General features: G+C 40.4%; 2 protein-coding genes and 2 long non-coding RNA genes across 9 annotated transcripts in view; 3 read left to right on the top strand and 1 right to left on the bottom strand.

Moving 5' to 3' along the window:
* Positions 1-26,057, top strand: part of frmpd1a (FERM and PDZ domain containing 1a) — a 434,267-nt gene that overhangs the window by 182,965 nt on the left and 225,245 nt on the right. The window lies entirely within an intron of this gene.
* The window catches only part of LOC146516241 (uncharacterized), a 220,187-nt gene that overhangs the window by 81,350 nt on the left and 112,780 nt on the right, over positions 1-26,057 (top strand). The gene's annotated exons all lie outside the window — the stretch shown is intronic.
* LOC146516242 (axin-2-like) overlaps positions 1-26,057 on the bottom strand; it is a 100,287-nt gene that overhangs the window by 13,050 nt on the left and 61,180 nt on the right. For 2 of the 6 annotated variants that reach the window (XM_085164197.1, XM_085164198.1), the window contains exons 6-7: positions 23,454-23,511; positions 906-1,849 (exon numbers count right to left, since the gene is read on the bottom strand). In XM_085164197.1, coding sequence (XP_085020323.1) covers positions 906-1,738 — 833 coding nt within the window. In that variant the 5' untranslated portion in view covers positions 1,739-1,849; positions 23,454-23,511. The other 4 variants (XM_085164200.1, XM_085164201.1, XM_085164199.1 and 1 more) reach the window with 4 other exon arrangements.
* Positions 1-26,057, top strand: part of LOC146516243 (uncharacterized) — a 72,296-nt gene that overhangs the window by 1,611 nt on the left and 44,628 nt on the right. The gene's annotated exons all lie outside the window — the stretch shown is intronic.

Raw genomic sequence — 26,057 nt, 5'->3', positions numbered from 1 at the left:
TGAGACAATTTTTATCTCAGCTCATTAAATGTTTAGATAACATGACAGGAAAAGTATGGATTATCTATAAATTGCACTTTTCCTACCAAACCACAAGACATTGTCAAACCTCTAAGTAATAATTGCCTCCAGATGTGAGGACAAAGTAGTTGAGTGGAAAAAATAAGTACCCTTTGATGGAGGTTCATGCATAAAATCCACTTTTTGAAAATGTTCCTGGCTTGAAAAGATTTCAGCTGTTGGACAATGTGTGGGACGAGCTCTTAAGATAAAAGCACAAATACTTTGCACAAACAGTTCTTTCATCTCTGACCAAGAGAACAATATCTCCGCTTGGCATAAGACTGACTGCACAAGTTCTTTTAACTCTCTATTGCCATTTCTATGTATAAATGAGATTTTGTGGCAGTATACACCAGCTCTATGGGTTATGGAGCAGAACAAAGAAGGAAAAAAAGCTGAAAAACTTTACAATAGCACATCATACTGTTTAATGTAGCTGTAACAGTCATGAGGTTTGGTGTCTAAATTCATTCCTGAACCGGAGGAAAGGTTTCAAAGCACAGGAAACTTGAGCAAGCCAGCAGAGGGCTGCCTGCAAGACACCATTTACTTAAAAGGAAGGCTCAGATGCATTGATGTTTTGTACCCACCCCGCCCCTCCACCCCTCCAACCCCTTGACTAACTGCAAGGCAGGAGGGCACAAATATACAGGCATGTTCCTCTGAGACCCTTTGATCAAGTGCCTTTACCTCTCTCGCAGGCATTTGTGAAATACCTGCCACATATTCAGTGTAGTTTAACTAATGAGGGATCATGACCACAGTAAGCAATGCTCAATAAAGCAACAAGCACTGAGAAGTAATTACACAGGCATGCACTTCTAGGTGGGCGCTGCTCTTACCTGCAACTGTTTTCCAGCACTTCAGCTGCTGTCCGGATGGTAGCGGTAGCCCTCAGGTTTTTGGCAGACAGTCCGACCACAGACCCTAACGTTTTTGCCTTCAGGTCGTTACAACTCCATTCCTCTTCTTCCATGAGAGGAGGAAGGTATCCGCACATCAGCTTGAGACTGCCAAGACCGCCGTGGTTCATGTATGCCGCGTTCTCGCAGCCGGTGCGCACGTATTCGAGGTATATGTCAGAGGTCAAAAACATCTGGTATGCATTCTCTTCCATGTTGGACTGAATTTCCGTCTGTGCTTGGTCAAAAATGGACGAGTCTATTTGTTGTTTCTTAATACTATCCCTTATGAAGGCCTTGGTGGCCGGTTTCAGTTGCTTGGCGACAATGCTGTTGTTCTCGATGTACCGCTTGAAAATAACTTTGGCAACTCGCAGCGTTTTGGTATCCTTTAAGTCCATTTGCCTGAAGCCGTTGCAGGCGAACCAAAAGTCCAAAGTGTCCACGCAATTCTCCCGCTCCAAAAAGGTCTTAAAGAGGTGAGCGCCGTCTTGGTCGCCCAGGAGAAAATGCAGCGACTTTGTCCACCGGACTAGAGGCGAGTCCGGGGACGCGCTGCCCTCTGGCTCCCCGAGTCCATCCTCGTTCCTCCGCGGTGTGGAGCCGGGAGGAGCGGAGGCGGCGGGGATATCTTTAACCTTGCTCTGGGCTCTCATTTTGGCAGATCTGCTGGGGTTGTAGCATGACGCCTCTCCCTCCTCCCCCGGTACCGGAGGACGAGGAGCATCTTCTCGGAAGCTACTGCTGATGTGCTCCGTAAGCGCCCTGCTCATGGCTCCAGCTCTGGTTGCCGTGTGAGAGTGCCGTCGTGCCTCCACTGAGCTCCAGCCTAATCCTCCTCACTCTCTAAAAGCAGCAGGGGAGCTTCTCAGCTCCTCTTCACTCTGAAACACAAAGTATTGATCTAATCAAAGCCAGATCCTGCTGAACTTCAAAGAAAGACATCAAGTAAACAGTCCCTTTCAAAAAAACCTCGCCGGGTTCACAGAGAAAGGAAATATGAAAGGCTTTCTTCGTTTCATTTATCTATTTATAATCTAAATGAGAGATCAACTGCAGCCTACATTCTCAACGTGCATTGATCTGCCACATCAAAACACATTTTACAAGAATAATCATCTCACACAGCCACACTCTTCACCAAACCGTATTCTCACAACTGTGGCTTACACGTGTTTTCCTAACGAGTCCATGTCACAGGCTTCAACTCCAATTTATTCCCAATCTGTTTCGGACGACCGTACTGTACCCCTTGCCTGTATCACGCACACTCGCACTCACTTCCACACTTGTCCTCACTATCCCAGAAATGAACAGCCAAACTGCACCTGATCTGCACCACAATGACCTTAAAACGCTGTAATGTGCGAGAGGTAAAAAGCCCCGCGGGAGAATCCGGTCGCCCATGCGTAAATGGAAGCGATCAGTCGCCTAAATATCTAGAAGGTTATTACAGCACATTAATAAAGCCACAGAACCGGTAACGTGTTTAAACTACCAACAGGAAAAGAAACACTTAATATTAGGAGGGGAAAAAACAAAAGAAAAAAAACGGATCCCGTGCCAGAGATTTTAATCGGAGCCTGAGCGTAAAAATGCAGACTACTAAAGCACTGCCACCATAAATGACAAACTGCTTAAAGGCTGTTGCAAGTGCTACACAATCATTTACAGTCTTAACAGCCAGTGTATACACCACGGTGAAACCGACACTAAAATCCAATGGATGAATTAACGAGCGTAAAATAACATACCATCGCAGACAGATCCAAACACAGTGAAACCCGTTAAAAAGTTAAACTGTTACTCCATTTTTTTTAGTCGAGACGAATACACTCCAAAAACTCCCCGAACAGTAATCCAGCACAATAGAGATAAAACGTCGTGCTATTTCAAGTCATGCCACATGTGTCCGCAAAACAAGCGCCGTAGTTTAATGTACCCTGTCCCATTCAACAACTGACCTCAGAGTAGGCAGGCTCAGTCCCTATGTAGATCACTGGGGGTGTCAAAATCTGGAGGTTGAGGGGAGGGGGGCTCCGACTGACGAATACATCCCACTTTTTCTCCCCAGTCAGAAGACGCACCATCCGACAAATATTCGGTTTTTATCTGGGCTACACATTCATACGCGCGCGCGCACACATAAGCTTCTTATCTATCTCACCGTATTTCTCGCCCACAAACAAGAAACATAGCCCGCATTTCTCAACTTCAAAGCTCAGCAGCAGCACATCAAAGCGGCCAAGAGAGGGGGCCTGTGGAACAGCTTTCCTACAACTTACCATCCATGTACCCGAGTAGCCTCTTCGATTAGAAAACGTGAAAGTAAAGTAGTCCCAACAACAGGCTGCGCATATATACAACCAGCCCCGGCTCTGCTCCTTGTACCGTCACATCGGACAGTTTTTTTTTTTTACCCTTAAATGCGAATAAAGGAGAAGAGCTTTTTTCTCTCTACTTTTCTCCCCAGGTAGTGTTTCAAGAAGTCATGGCAGGCGGTAGAAATCCTCCGGGCTGTTTCTACACCAACTGGGCTAAAGGTTTAACTGTGGACTTCAAAGTAATGAACCGCTGGCCTGGTCCCGGAAGATACATAAAAACCCAGCGCTCCGGCTTCGCAATATTCAACAAAATAAAACAAATAAAAGCGAGTAGGAAGGCGGATAGTTAAGTGGGATCGTCTGATAATTTTACCGTGTATTTTGTTCTGCTGCTCTTAATCAGCAGACTTTAGCGTTTCGACGTTTATTAAGGCTTATTAAACTTTTCTAGACGGGGACGGGATTTAGTTGTGTGCCAGGACCTTATCAAAGACAAGCAATCTCGAGCCAACTCCCCGAGGCTTTGGAGCTTGAAGTAAGTGATCTGCCGCGCCAATGGCGTTACTCTCACAGTCTGTCTGTTACTACACAAAGTTTCAACAGAAACACAAAGCAAACAAAAGCGATACTTTTGTTGTATGCGGCTCCTTGGAGTGACAGCAGTAGCAGAAGCAATTATAATGAATACTTTTCTGTGCATACTGCTGCAGCCTTTATGTATCACCTGTTGTACAGCAGGATATTTCTTAATTATTCCCGGCAGTTTGTGGCACCATTATACTCCCAGTTTTTCCCATATTTCGTCTAAATGACAGATTCCCCAGAGTACAGGGAATGACAGTAAATAAGTTATGCTTAAATATGACTTCAAACAATGTCCACGATGATTTAAAACTTATTCTTTTGGGTTATAGCACTGCTTTGATAATCCCATGGAGTGTAACTGTCAAATAATTTACATATTAGTCACAGGATTTTAGCCACAAAGATGTCAACCTAACTCACTTGCCAGTTCCACATTCAGCTAAAATGGCACAGCATGACATTTTGATTGAAATTGGACACAGAGCAAAGGCAAGAGCTGTTCTCTAGTCTTTTAATTCACATGACTTCCCTAATGTCATTGTGACAGAATCTTAAAGAGTGGGTTAGACAGTGATCCAATCCCATGGTACTTCAAAGGCTATATTGTCCCTTTGATGTTGGAAATCAACTTTAAAGGAGAATATAATTATATAAGTCAGAGGATTCAAATTCACAAAACTCTCATGATGGTACAGGACAAGAGAAGTAATGAAATCCAACTTCTCTGAGGTCCCCAAGTGGTGATTAATTCATGTCGTACATCAGGAAATAAGCATGCTTTGTACCAGATCCCATGTGGATTCACCGGTGTGCCTGCATCTCTTTTGTATTTACATTCATTTATGTTCCCAGTTGGCATTACTAATTGCTGAGTAAGATCAGCAACCATAAACCCAAGACAACATATGTATAGATATGTATATGTGTGACGATCAAGACATCACCTGCTGGTTTCTGGATGTACAAACCCAATTCCCAAAAAGTTGGGACTTTGTGTAAAATAGAATGCGATGATTTGCAAATCTCACAAACCCAGATTTTATTCACAATAGAACATAGAAAACATATCAAATGCTTAAACTGATACATTATAATACTTGTGAAAATTGTAGCTCATTTTGAATCTGATGGTATTTAATGTCTCAGAAAAGTTGGGATAGGTACAACAAAAGGCAGAATAAAGTAAAAAAGAAACAGACATTTCCTGAACACAGAACTTTTTGAAATTAATTAGCACAATTACCAACAGGTCATTAACAGGATTGGGTATAAAAAGAGCATCTTAGGGACAGAGTTTCTCAGAAGTACAGATGGGCAGCAGTTCACCAATCTGCAAAAACCTTCAAACTGGGAAATTCTGAATAATATTGCTGAGCGTAAGACTGCAAAGCCTTTGAATATCTCGTCAACTACAGTAAATAATATCACAAATATTTGGAGAAATCTCTGTGCGCAAGGGACAAGACCAAAAATCAATACCTGATGCTCCTGATCTCCAGGCCTTTAGGCAGTTCTACATAAAAAAAAAAAAAAACAGTCATTTAAATCACTGGATGAATTCAGGAACACTTACAGAAATCACCGTCTGTGAACACAGTTCACTGTGTCACAAAGGTTAAAGCTCTATCATGCAAAGAAGAGGTACCTAATGGGGAAACACTGTAATGTCCTCTGGGCTAAAGCTTGTTTAAAATGGACTGGGGAAAAGTGGAAAATTGGAAAGACAACATTTTAAAATCCTTTTGGAAAACATGAATATTGTGTTCTCTGGACAAAATAACAGAGGGACCCTCCGGTTCGTTATCAGCACACAGTTCAAAAGCTTGCATCTCTGCAAGCTGAATGGGTGCACATTAGTGTCTATGGAATTGGCAGTTGCACATCTGGGGAAATACCATCATTGCTGGAAGGTATAAACTAGTTTTAGTGCAACATTTTCTCTTTTTTTTCAGGGGTGACTTTGCATATTTTTGCAAGACAATACCAAACTAAACCACATAGTGCATTTGTTACAGCAGCATGGCTGTAATATGGAGTGAAGAAGAAAATGGGTGGAAAATGGCAAACGGGAGAAGTAATTATTTTAAATGACACATTTTTAATGTCATAGGTTATATCATAAATGGGTTTTTTTTGCCGTGTGTTGAGTATTGCAAAATCACTGTATCATAATTCCATTCATCCATCTGCAGTAGTATAAGATCGTACTGTTTCTGTTATAGATACTTACTCCCTGCAACCCTATTTTGTTTCTGACATATTGTGTTGTGTATTTTTGAAATAGTTCAGCTTTTTACAGAAAACTAGGACTTTCCTTTTTTTTCTCTTTACAGCAATGGAGTCCAGCTGATTACATTGACATCCTGCCAACCACTTCCTGAATGTTGCATGTTTTTAAGAAATTTTCACTGGTGTTATCAGAAAGCTGCATGACAGCAGACAGCAGAGTCTGTCTCTTTTGTGTGTGTGTGTGTGTGTGTGTGTGTGTGTGTGTGTGTGTGTGTGTGTGTGTGTGTCTGCGTGAGTGTGTGTGAGAGAGAGAGACAGTTTGAATATGAAGAGGTCATTCATCATTGCTTTCAGTTTACTACTGGATGATTCTGTAAATGGAACATTGCACAAATCCAAACAATCCAGCACCCAAAATGCTCCATAAGTGCCTGCAGTCTGCGTGATGGAACGCGAAATAGGTCAGCAGCATTGGCACTATGACGTTCAAGTGACATTTGGCTGATCGTGAGGTCCAAATTAAAGCCATGAAATATGTAGCCGTAGTGTTATCTGCACACTGACATCTTTAAAGTCAGCTTTGAAAGGAGAATTGTGATATAGAGGGGTTATAAAATGTAATTTTTGAAGTGCAGGACAATCTTAAAAGTAGGATATTTCACATTTTGGATAAGATGCTATCTTCACTCAAATTAAATTAGGCCGCACATATCACTGGGAAATGGAGAAAAAATGAGTCCGCAGACAGTTTAATTTTTGCTGACAGCTCGAGAGCCTGCTCGTGCTTTGCTAAGTCTACTTTTAATGACGTGTAATGTTAGGCTATTGAAGATTTGTTTTTAATCCATTTTCTATGAGTCAGACTGCTGTGATCAACAAAGATGGAAGAAAAACTGCAAGCTGCTGCCTACTTTAATTCATTTGACAAGTGTCATGAGATTCTAAGCCCATGAGACCACACCTGCTGACCCTATGAATGTGCGCTCTTCTGCTTAGCAGTGTCAAGAGAGAGAGGGTGCTGTAAAGTGGCCGCAAGAAGCCCCTTTTTGAAGTTGACCCTGCCCTGACCCTTTTGTTGAGGCCCTAACCATTTCACAGGAAGATCCAAATGCTTTAAAAGCACAATACAGGACGAGAGTGCTGCCACTGACTTGCTATAAAGCCCCAATAAAACAGGGTGACCTGGAGGCTAATTGGGAGCTCGTGGTTCTGAAGAAATTAAAGGCATCTGGTGCATCAGCTTAGAACATAGATGAAGATCATATTAAATTGTAGCTCATATTAAAGGCAGAGACAAGGTATGTATTTTCACAGGAAAAATGACAAATTTATGACAGTGAAAATAAGGAATGATTTTTCTAAAACAACTTTATTTTAGCTTTTTCATTGCATTAATTGCATCACTCAGACAGTAGGCCTCTATACCCGCTTGTTGTTGCTTTTTCATAAGAAACTTTGGATTTGCATCACATCACAGCGAACAATAAATTCTATACAGCTCATTTTTATCCCTCCTTCCTCTACTCAAAATCCTACACTTGAGCTAAAATAGCACAGAAGCCAAAAAAAAAAAAACAGTAGAGAGGGAGGATAATTGCAAATAACCCAATATTTGGGAGTTCAAAGGCTGTGGTGGGTTTGAGTGATAATTTTGGCTGAAGCATCACCATAAACACTAATAAAATTAAGTGCGTCGGAGGAAAGAGGGGGCGTGGCCAGGCGTCCCTTTGAACAGACCCTGTGATCAGTTCCCCCTCTCAATTAGCGTATTGTCCACTTCTCCTTTCAGCTGGGAGGGAGGGGGCAGTCTCCCCCTCAGCTTCCCTTTGAAGTGATTATCCCTTTATCTCAAGCCTGAGCGAGGAATATCTTGGGGGACAATGGCAAATTAAAGCCCATATGGAGAGAAGCGTGAATGTCTGTTTGTAGGCTCAGAGAGAAATACCAAAAAAAAAAAAGAATAAAGAAAGAAAGTGGCAGTAGAGAAATAAATAGAGCGGATGAGCGGGAGGCAAATAGCATCATTCAGTGTGAATGAGCTGATGACTGAGTGGTAGATGTCAACACTTATCCAAAAAAAGTAATTTGGGCGCTCGTGCTTGAGTTGACACTTGTAGCAAGGAGACTTTGGAAGAGCTGGAAGTGGGGGGGTGTGGGGTTGCAAAGTTGTATCTGCCATGACAGATGGAGAAAGACGGAGAGAAGAGTGCAGAGATAGAAGGATGAGCATCAAGAAGAGAGAGGAGTGTAGTTGTCAGCAGAATCAGATGGCGGTCAGGCAGACAGGCTTGAAGAAGATACAATTAAAGTGTGGAGTTAAGACGGGCTTTGAAGTCGGACATGGTGCATAACACCCTTAAAGTTTGAGAAGGCAGCCATTCATCTGCTTGTTATGGCTTGTTAAGACCATTCCTTTAAAAAGAACCAATTTGAGAAAATAAACTTTAATTTCAACTTCGGGAAGAGTCTAAATAAATCAAGGGTGACAACAATCAGGTTAGGCTTCCAACAAGGTAAAAAATAAGAAATAAAACTTGAATGGTCATCTTTTGAAAGCTGAGTGAGGGATTTGCTATAGAAGCTGTGGGGTGCATGTGAGTGCTGAGGATGAATAATTACTTTCTCTTCTCACTCTCCCCGTTTTTTTTTCTTACAATCCTGTTTTTCGGTGGCTTAAAAGTTTAATAATGTATAGAAACAATGCTTGTGATGCTTGGCCTAATCCGTTTTGGCTTGGCAAACCTTTGTGGTAACCCAAACTCTATCTGATGTGAGCGAATGTTTGCCAAGCCAGCCTGTACAGACGGACAGAGTGTGCGACTGTTTGTGTTTCTTTCATTCTTCCTAAGGTGGAAGACAGTTTGCACAGCTAGAAAAACAATCTGCTTGCTGGATTGCTTTGTTATATATGTCTGCAGAACTATAAAAAAAAAATACCCTGCTAAAAAAAAAAACCCAAAACAATAATAAATAATAATGAAGGGACAGTTTGAAATCACAATTTCCACAGTTTGTGGAAAGAAGTCATATCTATACTGATATGAACTGGGAACTAAAAGATGCCACATAGTTTAATGGAAATTAATTTATCAATCAAAGGTGAGGGGTGAATTCAAAGCTACCCCATAAAACAATGTGAAAGAATGATGTGGCACGCTACTTCATTGCAGCACAGAGAGATGCAAAAGTAATGTAACAAGTAGCGTAACAAATTACTTTCTCCTGGGAGTAATTAAATAATGTACTGCAGTACTTTTGAGAAAAATGTTCTGTGTAAAATGTGTAATACATTACTTTTTTTGAGTAATGACCTTAACACTGATCACAACAAAGAAAGCAAACATGCGAAAACATGTGACAACATAACATGCAGTTAATTTGCATAAACGTAATGTCTTTTATGTGCTGCTTAGAGATGGCAGCGACTCTCAAATTGGAGCTAATTAGAACCTATTAAGAATTGATAACAGAATTGATAAGGAATCTAATCAATAAGTTCTTATTAATTCCCATCTCTACTGATACCTAATGACAGTCGGTGCCGTTGCGTAGCTCATGGAGCTCTTTAAGTCCCTCCATGGATATGTCTCCCCAGACCATCACTGACCACTGACGAACTGGACACGCTGTACAGTGTTAGAGGCAGTTTAATGTTCTCCACAGTGTTCTCCTGCTCTCATCTGTGAAAAGTGCCAAGCACCAGTTGTGGACCTGCCAGTTTTGGGATTCTATGGCAAATGTCAATCGGGCTCATGGTGCTTGGTAGTGAGCACAGGGCCCAGGAGAGGATGCTGAGGCCACCCTCATTAAGTATATTTGAAAATGTTTGGTTGTCTGTGAGCCATTCACAGCAGTAGCCTGCTGGGCGTCATGTTGTAGAGCTTGGGCAGTTCTCCTCTTGTTCCTCCTTGCAAAAATGAGCAGATACCAGTCCTGCTGATGGGTTAAAGACCAGCTATCACAGAGGAACTGCTAGTCTCCTGGAATTTCCTCCATGCTCTTGTGACTGTGCTGGGAGACACTGCAAAACTTCTGGCAAAGGCACGTATTGATGTGTCATCCTTGAGGAGTTGGACAACCTGTTCGGCCACATTAAAGCGCAGGTATTGCTCAGTAGTGACGCTGACCTTTGCAAAATGCAGAACTAATAAAGAAAAAGTCAGAAAAGCTGAGAACGAAAAGAAATGTCAGTGGCGTCCACCTGGAAAACCATTCGTGTTTTGGCAGTTGTCTCATTGTTGCCCCTCTAGTACACCTGTTGTTAATTTCATTAACATCAAAGCAGCTGAAACTGATTAACAACCTCCTCTGCTACTTAACTGACCAGATAAATATCCCAGAAGTTTAATTGACTTGATGCTACACTCTGTGCATACTGCGCTAAATTTGCTGTGTCAGTTGTTCCTGCAGTTGTAATTCCATAAAACAATTTCATGAGTATTAATTATGTTTGTTAATTTATCATGCATGAAAAATCAAGCGATTCTCGATTGTGACAGCGAAAGCGAGGCAAATGTTTGAGTGTTCACTTTGAGCTCATTTAGCCGTCCTTAATGAGCATCAGACAAATGATACTGAAAAGTGCTTGATAGCAACGAGCACTAAGACCCATTAGAGGCCAAACAAAACGCTAGCTCAAACTGACAACCGCTAACTAACCGAGGCTCTGCTGGACAGCAAATTCCATGCACTGATAAGGAAAATGAATTTGCCGCGTAGATCCGGCACTCGGCTGTTGAATTCTGGGCAGAACAGCAAGAAGAGACAACAGTACACAAGAAAACCAGCAGAGAAATGTGACAGCAGTTCATTGTTTAATGTACAACATTTATAGCCATTGTGATTTCAGCACATCCACACCTTGCCAGTACCGACACGCTCCAACAGACAAGTATGGCTATGTCCTAACACAGTGTCAGACTCTGCGGCAAAATGAAACAATTCAGTGTGGCTTAGCATTAAGACAAATATTTCATCACCTGTGTGAAGGACTGGTGTTATTTTAAAACCCTTTTTTTAATTTCTCCTTTTAGCTCTGCGAGGTTGGAGCTCCTTCCTACTGTTTGTCACGAAGCCTGTCACAGCAATGAAAGTGGCACTCACAGGATTTAAAGGAGCATAATTACTGAAGAACACATGAATGCAAACACCACATGAAAAAGGACCTAAACTCCGAAACACATGAACCACAAGTTGTAACACAGATACCTGACGAGCTGGTTAGCTGATAAGCTAATGTGAAAGTTAACCGACACTGCATAATCTGGTCTTGTGAAAAATTAGAATCTTCCACAAAAAATGCTACGTAATTACTTTTTTTTTTAGTGGCACTTATTATACTGATGTTGTTTGTAACTGTAACCACATATATTTTGGGGACTTCTTTGAGGGGATGTTTGTTATACTTTGACATTAAACTAGAAAAACAATTGCTGGTGTATCAAATATATAAGAAACATCAGTCGTCATCAGTGACTTAAGATCAATTTATGCCTGCAGTTGTTGCCATTGCAAATTGCAGCTTCACTGAAGATGACAAGCCTTGCTTTGGTGTTTCGACTTGTTGTGCATCTGGATTTTTGTGTGGTTGTCATGTTTTGATTTGTTTTGATTTCATTGATATATCAGCTGCAGAAATTGTAATAAACGAGGCATTAGCCCTCAGAGGTTAAAAGCTACAAAAGTGGCTTAAGTGAAAAGTAAAGGAAAATTATGGCTTCAGTCATTTGCATAATGTTAGGCAACTACAACGCTTTCATTTTCATGTCAGATTGCAAACTACTGCAAGAAAGCTGTAAACCCATTCAGCAGCTTGGAGAGTTCAAACACACTTTGTGCTCTGAAGTACATAAAGGGAGCACTACTTTCTGCCTGTAGTCTCTAGTTTTACTGGGCAAATTCATTTCCAAATTGTTTTTTTGCTGTTCAAAACACAGCCTTGTTGCATTTGAGTGTTCAACAAAAGTTGTTTGAGATTAAAAAAAAAAGAAAATCAGGAAAAAATATTTCAGTACAAGAGATCAGAAACTCAGAAACGTAAGTCTCTGATGATCTCTCATTCAAATGCAAATTACACCAATAAAACATGAAGAAACAAAAACGCTTGCCAGAGAGAATCCGTGATTTATTATAGCTGTCAAATAGATATTTTGGCTTATGAAATGACTTACCTGCCAATCATGTGATGATTGTTTTTGTCTTTTAGTTGTCCTAGAATATATGTTCACCATGATCTGCTAGAAAAGCGATTAGATTTCATTAAATCCTTTTCAGTTTGTTTTTATTAAAAACACATTTTCATTCTTTGCTAATGCAGTTGCTGAGGGTTTGTGTTAATATGCAGGAAAGTAGCACATCTGTAACACATGCTGATTTTTTCTTCCGCTGTAACATATAAGCCTTTGTGCTAAACTTTGCATAAACTCACCAGCCGTAACATCAAATTTAAAGTTAGAGAACACAACAACGACAACAACAAAATTCCTTCAACTATAGCTTTTATCGTGCTTACGCATGCTTTCATGGTTTCAGTGTGACTCACACTCTTTTAAGATTGTGCCTCACACTCTGAAAGTCCCCAAAAGTTAAATCACAAAGTGCACTTACAAAGCAAAGCCACCCAAAAGCCTAATTTGTAGCATTCAGTCATTTTTAGTAAGAAGCCACTGTGAGTCATATGTGCTTAAACAAAATGTTATGAGAAAAACAACTTTTTTGGGTTTGAAATTCGTGATTACAGTGGAAATCAAATCCACTAGGGCTGGAGCTCTTAGTAGAAGGCTGAGAGGATGACGATCATGTTATTAGTCATAATGAAAAGCTGATTATATGATAAGCAAGTTTTCTGGGGGATGTTTGAGAGGAAAAATGCTTTGTTCACAAAGCGATGAAAGAAATTAGGAAAAACATCCACATGTTGAAATAGTGGTTACCAGATGTGAAACTGCAGTACCTCCAATGGCCACTCGAGGTTGGATCTAAATGTGGGTCTCCCATAGAGTCCGCAATGGCTTCAAAACACGACAAAAACCACCAAATAACCCCGCAATGTCCTTCTTTTATATACAGTCTATGCTACAGATCGCTAACAGTAAGTAGGCCGTGTGATGTTTACACAAGTGCATATTCACACATATGTGCATATAAAGTTTTCTCTATAAGTCTGTGTGTTTGGGTTCACTATAATATTCGGGGCTTTGAATGTTTCCTTTGGGGTTATAATATTTTTACTAAATGAAGAGTTAAGCCCACCTACTGTGACAAAAGGAAGTCCCAGATGCAGCAAAAGAGTGCGATCGTCTGGGACTTCAACTCTGGCCAGCTGCATATTGTTCATTTATTCCTGAGAGAGTTTCTAAATCGATAACCAAAACTAAGATAAAAGTGTTTTGACCCTTTTGTGGGATGTTTCCCAGTGTCATGCAGCTTCTCAGCAGGTGTGCAAAGGGAGGGTGAGTTTCAAAACACACTGCACAGCAGATAGGCAAAGAGGAACATCAACAAAGCGCTGCTGCTATGCACCTCACTGACTGCTCTGACAACCGACAGGGAAAACATTCCCACAGAGAGAGAAAAAAAAGATGGAGAAAGGGTGCGTAGCAAGAAATAAGAGCTGTAAAGTGAAGGCAGAGGAAAGGAAGAGGGGGGGAGAGGGCCAAAGAAATAAGAGGAAGGCGTGGAAGAATGAGAGAAAAATGAGAAGAAACGTGTCTGCTTCTCTTATTCATGTATTATGTATTGTTTATATGCTTTAACTACAGCGAATCTGGCATCACAATGTACATGTCATTCCAGAAGACAAGTGAAACTTGATGTTTGAGGAGAACAGCAGGGAGGAGGAAGGAGAAAGATATAAACACTGATATTGATGTAAAACGCTATAAAAGCAAATGTTATTGAAGCCTGTGATTTTTTGCTTTCAATGACACTCGATCGATCGATCGATAGATCTATCTCAGCTTTGCTCAGGCAGTGTGAAATACTTAGGAGCAGCTGGAGGTAGAATGAGTCATCCAACAATCAAATGATCCTCCATTTCACATGTTTAGGTATCATTTTTCTGTTTTGCTTTTGTTTTGTGTGTGTGTGTGTGCCAGCCAGGCTATGCAGATGAATAACTGACTGAGATACTAGGACCTGAATTTTGAATAAATGAATAACAACACTGATGTTTAGTACATTTGTTAAGTATTTAAAAAAAAAAATTATATATATATACACACACATATATACATATATACACACATATATATATATATATATATATATATATATATATATATATATATATATATATATATATATATATATATATATATATATATATACACATATATATATATATATAGTACATATACATATATGCTACTCTATTCTACTCCATTTATTCTGAAACCTGAATAAAGGAGCTTTCCATGCCTACAGTTTAAATTGCTCCTTTTTTTTCTCCATCAGGTCATCCTGTTTATTAAACAAGCTGTTTTAGCTTTCTTTCCAGCCTGCTCCTGATTGGCTGCTCCTCACAAAAAGAAGGTTTGAATAGCAGAAGGGTGGAGGCTCTGGGTCACCAGTAGAGCCATGTGCCTCAGATGACCATATAAGAGATGGATGATCTGATATCGTCGTGTTGGTGTTGTTCCCAGATCATCATGAAAATGTCGTTCCCGGTTCAACATTGCAAGTGACCAATCACACTGTTGTGACGTTATTCTTTTGCGCGCCAAGCCATTCGTGCATTTATGAAATTCCAATGTTGCAAGGACAATATCAATTCTGCTTACCGTTTGACCGGGTTAAGGTCAGGGTCCGTTGATTGGCGGACAAAGGCGGTTTCTCGCAGCTTAAGTACAGTTTTTTGTTTTACACCGGTTTTTCCTGACGTCGCAAAAGTATGACATCACAACATTCTGATTGGTCACTTGCAATGTTGATCCTGGAACAACATTTAGTATGATGATCTGGGAACAACACCAACACGACGATATCAGATCGTGCATAGGAGATATCTGTTCTCATCCAGACAGACTTTTTAGAGCAGTCTGAAACCTAACAGGAGATGTATGCTGCTGGATTAAATCTACACCTATGTAGGTATGTCATAACCACAAACCCTTCTGAAACCCTGTGCCATTACTTACGCACACATTGCACTGATGCAGCTATCAATCACTGTGATTGGCCCGTTTTGTACCATTATTCCCTCCTGTGCACGTCTGGATGCTTTTTGCTTTGGTTTTGGTTTTCAGGTCAAGTATGACAAACTCCACTGCCAACTAGTTTAGAACAACAGAGGCACATTGGGACCAGTATAAATACTAGAAACTGACAATGGTCACTTGCAAAACTATGTTATTGGCTCTCCTTAGAGTCCACACAAGTAAAAATGAAGCTATGATTCATAATTAGTACTTTATTAGGACTTTATCATCAGATAATAGACCATCCCACAGAAATGTAACACAATTGTACTCATGTGAGCCAAGAGACTGTGTGCTTTATAAAAAAAGAAAAGGCTGAATATAACTTTGCCGCTATTTCCATGATTATTTTGTCCACCTCATGTACAGAGAAAAACATACAAGAAAAATAAACACAGTAGAGGAGAGGCACAGCAAGAGAAAAACAGCAGTAAGAAAATGATTTTCAATGCGTTCCAGTTCTTGAAGAACAAAAATAAATTAATATACTTCACCCTTCAGCATTTTTGGAAACACTTCTGAAACTTTCAGTCTACTAATGCTAGCCAGTAATGCCACGTCTATTCCAAAGATGCAAACGTTTCGACTACTGGGAAGCCCTAACGGTAAGCTGGGGGAATAATAGAGATTGTGGGAGTGAAAAGGTCATCAAGGTTCACCGGGACCCATATTAACAAGCAAAACCACCTTGGAGTTGAGCTGAGGGGAAAGCAGGCTGTCGGTTATTACAGCTCCTCCGGCGGCAGCTCAAATGTGTCAACAAAGCAGTGCGAAAGGAGCATGCTCCGCTGTTTGCCCTCCCACACCTGAAGACGATGTGATAGGTGAAAGTGGTGTAAGAGAAAAGATGTGAGAAAGTGTGGTGGGGTTGGGGGATAGGAGCCCACCTTAAAACCCGGAGCCATAAAATGTAAGAGTGGGCAAACAGCTCCTCCCTGGCTTGTCGGGGAGTTTGTTTTAAAGTGGAAATGAGGCTGATGCGGCACTTGGTGATTAGCCCCCCGGCTAACATGAAAGGAGAGGAAAAGACAGCTGCTAATTTTCTCCTTTGACCTTTGGCTCCTGCTGGTATTTGATACAAACGTTGATTTATAGAGGAGCCTGACAACTAACTGCTACTAGAGGGATTACCGTAAGAGAAACGGAGCGAGCGAGAGAAAAAGAGTCTGACCTCTAAGGACTCCCAGTATCTAGATTTTTTATTTCTATCTCTGTCCTTTTTATTTCATTTGTCCTTCTCTGCTCTCCCATATCTCTTTGTTGATTTTCCTTTGCCGTTCTGTCTGCCCGTGGATTTCCAACTCATTTTTTCCATCTTTATTTATATTCTGCTCCTGTCTGCATTTGTCCTTCATCCTGTCCATCTACTCACCCCCGTCCCTTGAGTTCTCCAACTCTTCTATATATACACTCTGAAATAACCATCAGCGCATTAGTCTCTTCTTTGCTCACTCAGATTATCATTACAAACTGCCCGTCTAAAAACAAACCCAGACATCCTGACGCCCTGTGGTGCAAAAATGAGAAGGATGACACCGTGCGGAAGCTCTTTGTCATCCACCGCGCAGTGCCCACTACTTTAGCTGCAGGGAAATCCCATCAAAGTTCAGTTTCATTTCAGTTCTGAATCCCATGCGTCGATCGGTCCCATATAAGGAGGCCCTGTAACGGCCTCTGGGGCAGTAGACACCAAGGAAATGAAGATTCGGCTGCACATTCTCTTCTTCTTTATTATCGTCTAGCTTTTGTCCCCTCTATTGTTCTCTCAGTTTGCCAAAGGGGAAAATAGGCGCAAGGGGCACAACTTAAAAAAGAAGGCAGTTACTGGAAAACCCCACTTTAAACATTCAGGTTGGATATTACCTTGCAAATCACAGAATGACTCATGGTTAGGAATACAGGGATCCATGCTGTCCGCATAAAATAAACAGTTATATTAATGCTTAACTGTGTTTATGTCATAGCCAAAAGCTCCAGACCCATATGCTAAACGCTTCATCTGTTAAAGTAGCCTGAAATGATCCTAACAAGTCATTTGGCTCACAAGATTGTTTTATCTTGAAACCAGGTAAAAGGTTGCCAATGTGTTAAGTGGTTCATATGTTGACTTTCTATCAAAATAAATGTTTTTTTTTCTTAAATTTATTACACAACATTGTTTCCATGGAGCTCGTTTTGCCCTCCTCTTTCAGTGGCTTCACATTATAAGTAAATGTAAATTTAAAATAGTTTAACTATGATTAGAAGCATCTTTCTGGTGCTGTGGTTCTAAATTTGCTGCTCAGTATAAAACTTTTTATATCCTATTATTAATTTACGCTAGCCCAAATCAGTTTAACTACAGAAACTACATTAGAAAAGTTCAGTCCATTTTTGGGGGGTCGGAACAACTAAAATAAATACAGAAAAAAGGTGCTGTGCTATGGCGCCTTTACTCTGTTACTCAATATGAAACATTAAATGTGTCTCTCATCACCAAACTTGGTACACGGGTCCCTAAAGGTTCTCATTTATATCAGACAGTATGTTATCATCGTGTCGACTAGCATTTACAGTGGGGCAAAAAAGTATTTAGTCAGCCACCGATTGTGCAAGTTCCCCCACTTAAAATGATGACAGAGGTCAGTAATTTGCACCAGAGGTACACTTCAACTGTGAGAGACAGAATGTGAAAAAAAAATCCATGAATTCACATGGTAGGATTTGTAAAGAATTTATTCGTAAATCAGGGTGGAAAATAAGTATTTGGTCACCTCAAACAAGGAAAATCCCTGGCTCTCACAGACCTGTAACGTCTTCTGTAAGAAGCTTTTCTGTCCCCCACTCGTTACCTGTATGAATGGCACCTGTTTGACCTCATCATCTGTATAAAAGACACCTGTCCACAGCCTCAACCAGTCAGACTCCAAACTCCGCCATGGCCAAGACCAAAGAGCTTTCGAAGGACACCAGGAAAAGAATTGTAGACCTGCACCAGACTGGGAAGAGTGAATCTACAATAGGCAAGCAGCTTGGTGTGAAAAAAATCAACTGTGGGAGCAATCATCAGAAAATGGAAGACATACAAGACCACTGATAATCTCCCTCGATCTGGGGCTCCACGCAAGATCTCATCCCGTGGGGTCAAAATGATCATGAGAACGGTGAGCAAAGATCCCAGAACCACACGGGGGGACCTGGTGAATGACCTGCAGAGAGCTGGGACCAAAGTAACAAAGGTCACCATCAGTAACACACTACAACGGCAGGGAATCAAATCCCGCAGTGCCAGACGTGTTCCGCTGCTGAAGCCAGTGCATGTCCAGGCCCGTCTGAAGTTTGCCAGAGAGCACATGGATGATACAGCAGAGGATTGGGAGAATGTCATGTGGTCAGATGAAACCAAAGTAGAACTTTTTGGTATAAACTCAACTCGTCGTGTTTGGAGGAAGAAGAATACTGAGTTGCATCCCAAGAACACCATACCTACTGTGAAGCATGGGGGTGGAAACATCATGCTATGGGGCTGTTTTTCTGCCAAGGGGACAGGACGATTGATCCGTGTTAAGGACAGAATGAATGGGGCCAAGTATCGTGAGATTTTGAGCCAAAACCTCCTTCCATCAGTGAGAACTTTGAAGATGAAACGAGGCTGGGTCTTCCAATATGACAATGATCCAAAACACACCGCCCGGGCAACAAAGGAGTGGCTCCATAAGAAGCATTTGAAAGTCCTGGAGTGGCCTAGCCAGTCTCCAGACCTCAACCCCATAGAAAATCTGTGGCGGGAGTTGAAAGTCCGTGTTGCTCGGCGACAGCCCCAAAACATCACTGCTCTTGAGAAGATCTGCATGGAGGAATGGGCCAAAATACCAGCTACTGTGTGTGCAAACCTGGTAAAGACCTATAGTAAACGTTTGACCTCTGTTATTGCCAACAAAGGTTATGTTACAAAGTACTGAGTTGTATTTTTGTTATTGACCAAATACTTATTTTCCACCCTGATTTACGAATAAATTCTTTTCAAATCCTACCATGTGAATTCATGGATTTTTTTTTCACATTCTGTCTCTCACAGTTGAAGTGTACCTCTGGTGCAAATTACTGACCTCTGTCATCATTTTAAGTGGGGGAACTTGCACAATCGGTGGCTGACTAAATACTTTTTTGCCCCACTGTATGCATTGTCTTAATTTCACAACAACATCTCATTTGTATCCACAAAAGTTAAATTGTGCATGATGTTTAATGATGCCATCACATTGCATAGAACCCACCTACCAACAGGCTAAAGTTACCCATTCAAGACAGACCAGATAAATAATGCTAGAAGTAAAAAAAACGGTTATATCAAGATCAGGTATTTTCTGGCCCCACACAACAAAATCTGGACAGCTCAATGAACACAAGCAACTGATGACTTCTAAAATACATGCAACAGATCTTTCTAGTTAAAGTAAAAGAGAAAAAGATTCCTGGGCTTTCAGACAAGAAATAAGAACATTTTAATGAATGATTGTGCAATGGCATGATACACTTTTTGGAATATGGCTGTAACTTTGTAAGTAATACTGCTTAGGCGTCTACATTTCCTTACACCATGCTTAATGGGTAGCCTGCACAGATTTACATACGAACAAAACCTCTTGTTCAGAAGTGGGGGTTGTGGTGGTGACATGAATGAATCAGCATGACTTTTTCAAATTCATCTTTTATTATTCAGATGATTCATCCCTTTAGTTATTACTACCATATTCTGTTTGATTGGGATTAGACAAGGAATCTTGTTGTGATGATGTCACTCCTTAACCGAATAGGCTGGACATTCTACACGCACTTAATCACGCCCATGTAAACAGCAATCATCTGATTTTGTTTAAAAGTTGACCAGTTTTTATTGTTTTTATTGTCAGTTCAGCTGGTGATTCAACAGTTCAGTGTTCATCTTGTAGTATTTTAAAAGATAAAACCTCTGTCTCTGGTTTCCAGTGTTGGAAATTCATTCAAACATTAGCCAAATTGTCAACTGGCAGGGACTCGATTACACACGATGGAGTAAAATATCTAAACCAATTACAAAGCCAGTACCACCAAAACTCTCAGATTATTAAAATCTAACAACAAACCACAATCAATCTTTCCAGCCAGCTGTGTTCACATGCTGCATGACTTCAACTGTAGCTCTCCCCACCTTTTGTTCTCACCCTCTGGGTTTTATTCAGAGTTCAAGCAGGTCATTAGCAGAGTGATTACAGTGGAAGAGAGGCCATCCATTAAGAAAATGTGCGTGTGTGTGTGTGTGTATATATGTATATGCATATCTATGTGTGTGTGTGTGTGTGTGTGTGTGTGTGTGTGTGTGTGTGTGTGCATTTGCATGTCCCTTTCCCTGTGTGCACATGTGCCTGTCTGCATATGTGTGTCTGCCTCTATGTAACCATGGTGTGTGCCTGTGTATGTGCCTGTGTGTGTGCTTGTGTGTGTGTGCGTGCATGGGTGTGTGTGTATGTGCATGTGTATCAATCACTCCAGTGTGGGTGACTACGAGGAGCTGTTTGTCTTTCTCATAAAAGGGAAAGGGATCAAAAGGGCTGGTCTACCAGCTGGACCTTCAATCACACTGGGACAACGTGACTTTAGAGCCCTGGGCAGCTGGAGCTCTGGGGACTAATGGTGTGTGTGTGTGTGTGTGTGTGTGTGTGTGTGTGTGTGTGTGTGTGTGTGTGTGTGTGCACTCACGCCTGTAAGAATCCTCTTAATCAGGGTCCCTGCACATTTTCCATCACAAAATTCCAGACTTATCATTTATTAGAAAGCATTTCTTGTTTAGCACAGCTGTAACCTTTGAGCCATATTTTTGGCCATCATGGTTATTACTTTGTAGTCAACAAAACAGTTATATCATAATTTAATATTAGTAATACATGACACTACTACCTCAAATCTGCCAGTTATTCATTAAATAAAATCTTGAAAAGGTTTCTTTTGGACTGAGCATCATTTCAAAATATGATGAAGAAATGAATCAAATGCCAACATTTGCAAACCTGAAGCTCAACCGACATCATCAAATCACACTGCTCTCTATATATTTCCAGTCTTAGTTGGTTACTGTTGCAAACTAATCTATTGAAACATGGATGTAGCTTTTGGGTAAGATTACTTAAAATGGTTTCAGCTGACAATTCCTGTGGTCGCAAAAATAAGTCTAGTTGAATAGAAGCTTATGGGGAAGCAAGCCTTTCTTTCCTTTATCAAAATCTTCATTTGATAAACAATGATCTGCATTTAAGTCAAAAGGGCTGTGGTTAGAGTGGGCCTACCTTGTGATTGACAAGTTAGTAGTACATGTCATCATCTCAGACCTCATATGTATGTTATCCTAATGGAGTACTTTGCCTTCAGAGGCCTCAGGCCTACTTGTGGTTCCTAAAGTTCCCAAAAGTAGCTTTAAGCTAACGTGTAGCTTTTTTTTTTTTTTTTTAACCCTTTAAGACCTACCATAGAACCAAGTCCGCCAGAGCTTATATTATAGTTTTACATGTTGTGGAGCCATTTTTGGGAGCATTTCAAGTTGCTATACATCAATACAACCATCATAGCCCAAATTGTAATAATATGTCTGCATTAAGTGCATAGTAATTACATAAATTGCAAAAAAGTGCAATAAACTACAAAAAAATTGAAAATCGTTTTTGTTTTTTTAACATATATTTCTAGTTAGAGAAATTTAAGAGGCTTATCCCTCAAAACTGTAAATACAAAAAAGTTGCACAAAATAGTTTCCCACCACAGGAAATTTATTTTAAGTGTCTTCATAGTTTTATTTTTGAAATACACCAATTTTTATATACTGCAGGAAAAACGAAAATAAATAGTATAATGTAAATTTGCAAAAAAGCAGCATATGCATCAAAATAAACTATTTCCAGCAGTGCAATTTGAGTCCTAAGCATCCCAGAAACGACACAGAAAGTAATAAAGTCAAAGATAACTTTTAAAAACACCAGTATAAGCGCATAAGGCCCTGATGGTAAAAAACTACATTTCCGCAAATGACGTCACTTCCGGTTTCGGGCAGGTCATGGCGGCGATAGTTCCCGCTGATGGACGTAGGAAGTGTTACAAACAGCTGATCGGATCGGCAAAGCATATTTCTGGAATATTATATTTTTGTTACTGCAAGCGCTTTTTATGCAGTTTTTGCAAAGCTATATGTGGAAGGAAACTGTGACCTAGGACAAGCTGATGGCATAAGATGTAAGTACAACTCCTCCGGTTTCATATGCAAAAAAAATTATTGCGCTAGCTTACGTGGTTGCAGTGCTACCAGGATTTAAAAATAGTTATGCAAAACGGAGCGTTCCCGCTCCGACCGGCTTTAAAGGGTTAATGGAAGCCCAGGTGCTCCAATTAATTGTTGTGAAGAGCTACACTGAACTCTCTATGAGTTGAAAGAGGAGACCAGGAACAAAAGAATAGGTCTATTGTATGAACAAGTGGATTTCTTATAATGGTTTTTACCAACTTTTCCCAATTAAGCAAGATACAATTAAAAATATGATAATACCCAACAATATCCAACATAAGATAAAATGGACTCATATATCAAGATAAAAACCTTGAAATGTTCAGTTTGTACGATACTTAAAGTTTGTAGCTTGACTTGAAGCACTGTGATATAACAACAGGGGAATGTGGTAGTCTTCAAAAAAGTATATGTCAAATTCATCTGTGTTAGAATTTGTGAAAAAGTATATTAATAATGTGCATTTCAGTCAAATGACTGTACTGCATCCTTGGCAGCCTTGGGGTTTAAAATGCTGATTATAAAACTCAAGGTTTTGAGTCATCCACCATCTTTCTCTCCCCTTCAGTTCACGTCATCCCTTCATTGCAAACCAGCAGCACAAAGAAGAATGACTGTAGTTCCAAACTTGAAATCAAAGGGGTTAAACAGTTAAGTGCAGTTTGGCGAGAATGAAGGGAATTCATTTGTCAGCGTGACAACAGATGCATATAACGTGGATGATAATTCATGTTCCAGAAATAAGCTTTTTAAAAGGGCTCATGATGCAAATTAATTGTCTCAAAGACTGAATGCCAGTGGGATCTTAATGTGACAACAACGTCAAATCCCAGAGTGCATTTTAAAACCATAGACATGGACTTACCCATTGAAGCATTTAAGTTCATTTCTTATGACGTCTTCCCCCACATTTTAGCCGACACCTATAAAAAACAAACACAGTCAACAACCAATTAAAAATGCTCTTTTGCTTACAGCATGTTTTATCAAAGGTAGTCCCATATAGAAGGCCTTGTGTAGATGCTTCTGTAAGCCACTGAGCTGTGAGATAATCTGCGATACTATACAGACTTGAGGGTTTAAAGAAAATCTAGATTCGAGTTTTCAAATGCACAGGAATGCCCGAGCGATTACAAAAAGAGTTCAGCAGCCAGCAAATGAGGTGAGAGTTCAAAATGTTTGCACATTGTTGCAGAGACATTCCACAGACATAACTTATCATATTTCCTTTCGGTGCCAATTTCGAGCTTCAAAGTTCCAAAAAGTTGCTACGTGCTTTTCTGCCTGATATAAATCTCTTTGCTCTTTCACAAAAAAGAGGATTTCACCTGGGCGTGTGTAAGTGTATACATGTGCATTCATGGGAATGCATGAATGTGTACATCTATCAGTGTGACGAGATCAAAGCAGTACAGGCATGACTGAGTTTTAAGATCTAACGTGAACAAAAGTTCAGTACATTCTCTGGTGTCTGTCTGAATGGTGAGTATTTACTTAGAGCATTAAAGTTAATAAAAGACAAAGTTACAAAAGCACTTGTGGGTTCGGCCATTTTTTTCCTCGGCCATTTTTCCTCGACAGCGTAACGCAGTTGAATCAACTAAAATTAAACTGGGACAGTACTGAGCATACTTTTTGCAAGATGTGCAAATTCGTGATTTTAGCAGAATATATTTTGCCAGGGTTTGTGCTATACCAAGTCTGACATGCATTATCCCGTGGAGCTCACACTTGCACTATGTAGTCCTGTGTTGATTGTCTGTTATATGCAGCATCATGGTCTTCCTTTGGCCTCAGAAATCAAAACGCGACAGTTGGGACACTGTAAACTCCAACACAGCGAATCTGGTGGTATTATCAGACATTAGCCAAGATGGCTACTAAAGGGTGTAAAATCTTGTAAATAAAAGAAAAATGTTTCAAAATATGGACATATTTAGTCAGAGATATGTTAAATGTATTATTTTTAAAAAGAATAAGGTTTATCGGTTCAGTCAATCTACTTTGAATTTACTTAAATACCAATGAGTCTAGGTTTTAAGAGAAGTTATGAAGATAAAACCTATAAATCTCTCAGTCACTGGTTGACAGACATTTATGTTTCTGTTTCCAAAAAGTGTCCATGAGGATTCCGAAACATACATTAGAAGAGGAGGTGTGTTGCAAATTAAGTGATTTACAGGTAGGACGTAGATGACCGGTGCAATGACTGCAACCTTTCTTAGTATCTAAATATATCTCATTGTGTGTGCATATACGAGCACCTCGTTCTCACTACGTAAGTCTAGTTTAATGGAACTGGTGGACTGAAAGATTATGTCTTCTCTGGATTCAGAACATTTTTGAAGCAGAGGCACAAATCTTCCCAAGCATGTTGTGTAATTTCTAAAATGCATGGTCACCAAAGCAAAACTTAGAATACCGAGAAGCCCGTGGAGGGTTTCTGAACCTGCAGCAGTGGTAGCTAAATGCATGAAAGCAGCTTGGGAATAATTTCAGACACATTCTTTAGGCAGCCTCAAAAAAAAAAAACCCAACAAAAAAAAAAGAAACTTGCTCTTTTTTAGTCTCTTTGGAATCTGAATGATATTTCAGTCAAAGGCGAGAGCAAAAGCCTGTGGTTGTGTGGGTGAAATTCGGATACCATCCAATGTTCAAAGCCTTGAAATACATACGCCACACAATGTTAAAGCATTCCTTTTCACAATTTACAATGCATAAACATGATGGTTTACAGAGGCCCAGGGTGATTATTTGCACAGAGGTCTAGTTTCAGCTATTTCATGTTTTTCTCGAGGCTGCCCGGCGATGTCGCCCCACAAAGTGATTCTTGAAAGTGTTAAACCACAGTCCCCCAATCCACCCCAACCCACCCACACCCATCTTCTGTGAACACAAAAAAATTGAGTGTTTAGACTTCAAATATCTAACACAGACTGACCAGACAGCACAAGCCGCATAGAGCAACGCACGGCTGTCAGAAAAGAAAATAAAGTATCGAGTACTTATGTTGCTTTACGTGATAAGTGCGCTGATTCATTGCTCTCGTATCACACGCAGTCCTATGAACGAGGGAAAGGTCTGTTTCGTTTAAAGTAAGCAGTGCTTCTGTGATTTCACGACAGCAAAATTGTTGTTTCACTTAAAAGAGCTGACATATAAATCCAGGTTGCACCTCGGCACTCGCTTTTGCTCCAGGTCATGTATTCATTGCATTGTCTTCCTGCACGTACAGAACATGAACTTACTGTCAGCCACTCTGATATCACAAGAGAGAATGCACCAATTTCTCATTTTTCAAAACTTGTGAAAAACCTAAGCAGAGCAGCATCTCCACAAGGGCCTCACTGATGTATCTTAAAAGACTGCGACTTCTCAGTTTGCATTTGATTCTGTGTCTTTTCAGCAGCCGTGCGAGAAAGCCAGTTATGGGAAAACTGCAAAAGGGAGAGACAGGACGAGCTCGTGG

The sequence above is a fragment of the Neolamprologus multifasciatus genome, chromosome 6 (genome assembly GCF_963576455.1).
Source record: "Neolamprologus multifasciatus chromosome 6, fNeoMul1.2, whole genome shotgun sequence".
Taxonomy (NCBI): domain Eukaryota; kingdom Metazoa; phylum Chordata; class Actinopteri; order Cichliformes; family Cichlidae; genus Neolamprologus; species Neolamprologus multifasciatus.
The sequence above is the reverse complement of the archived record's forward strand: the minus strand, read 5'-3'. Positions and strand labels throughout refer to the sequence as shown.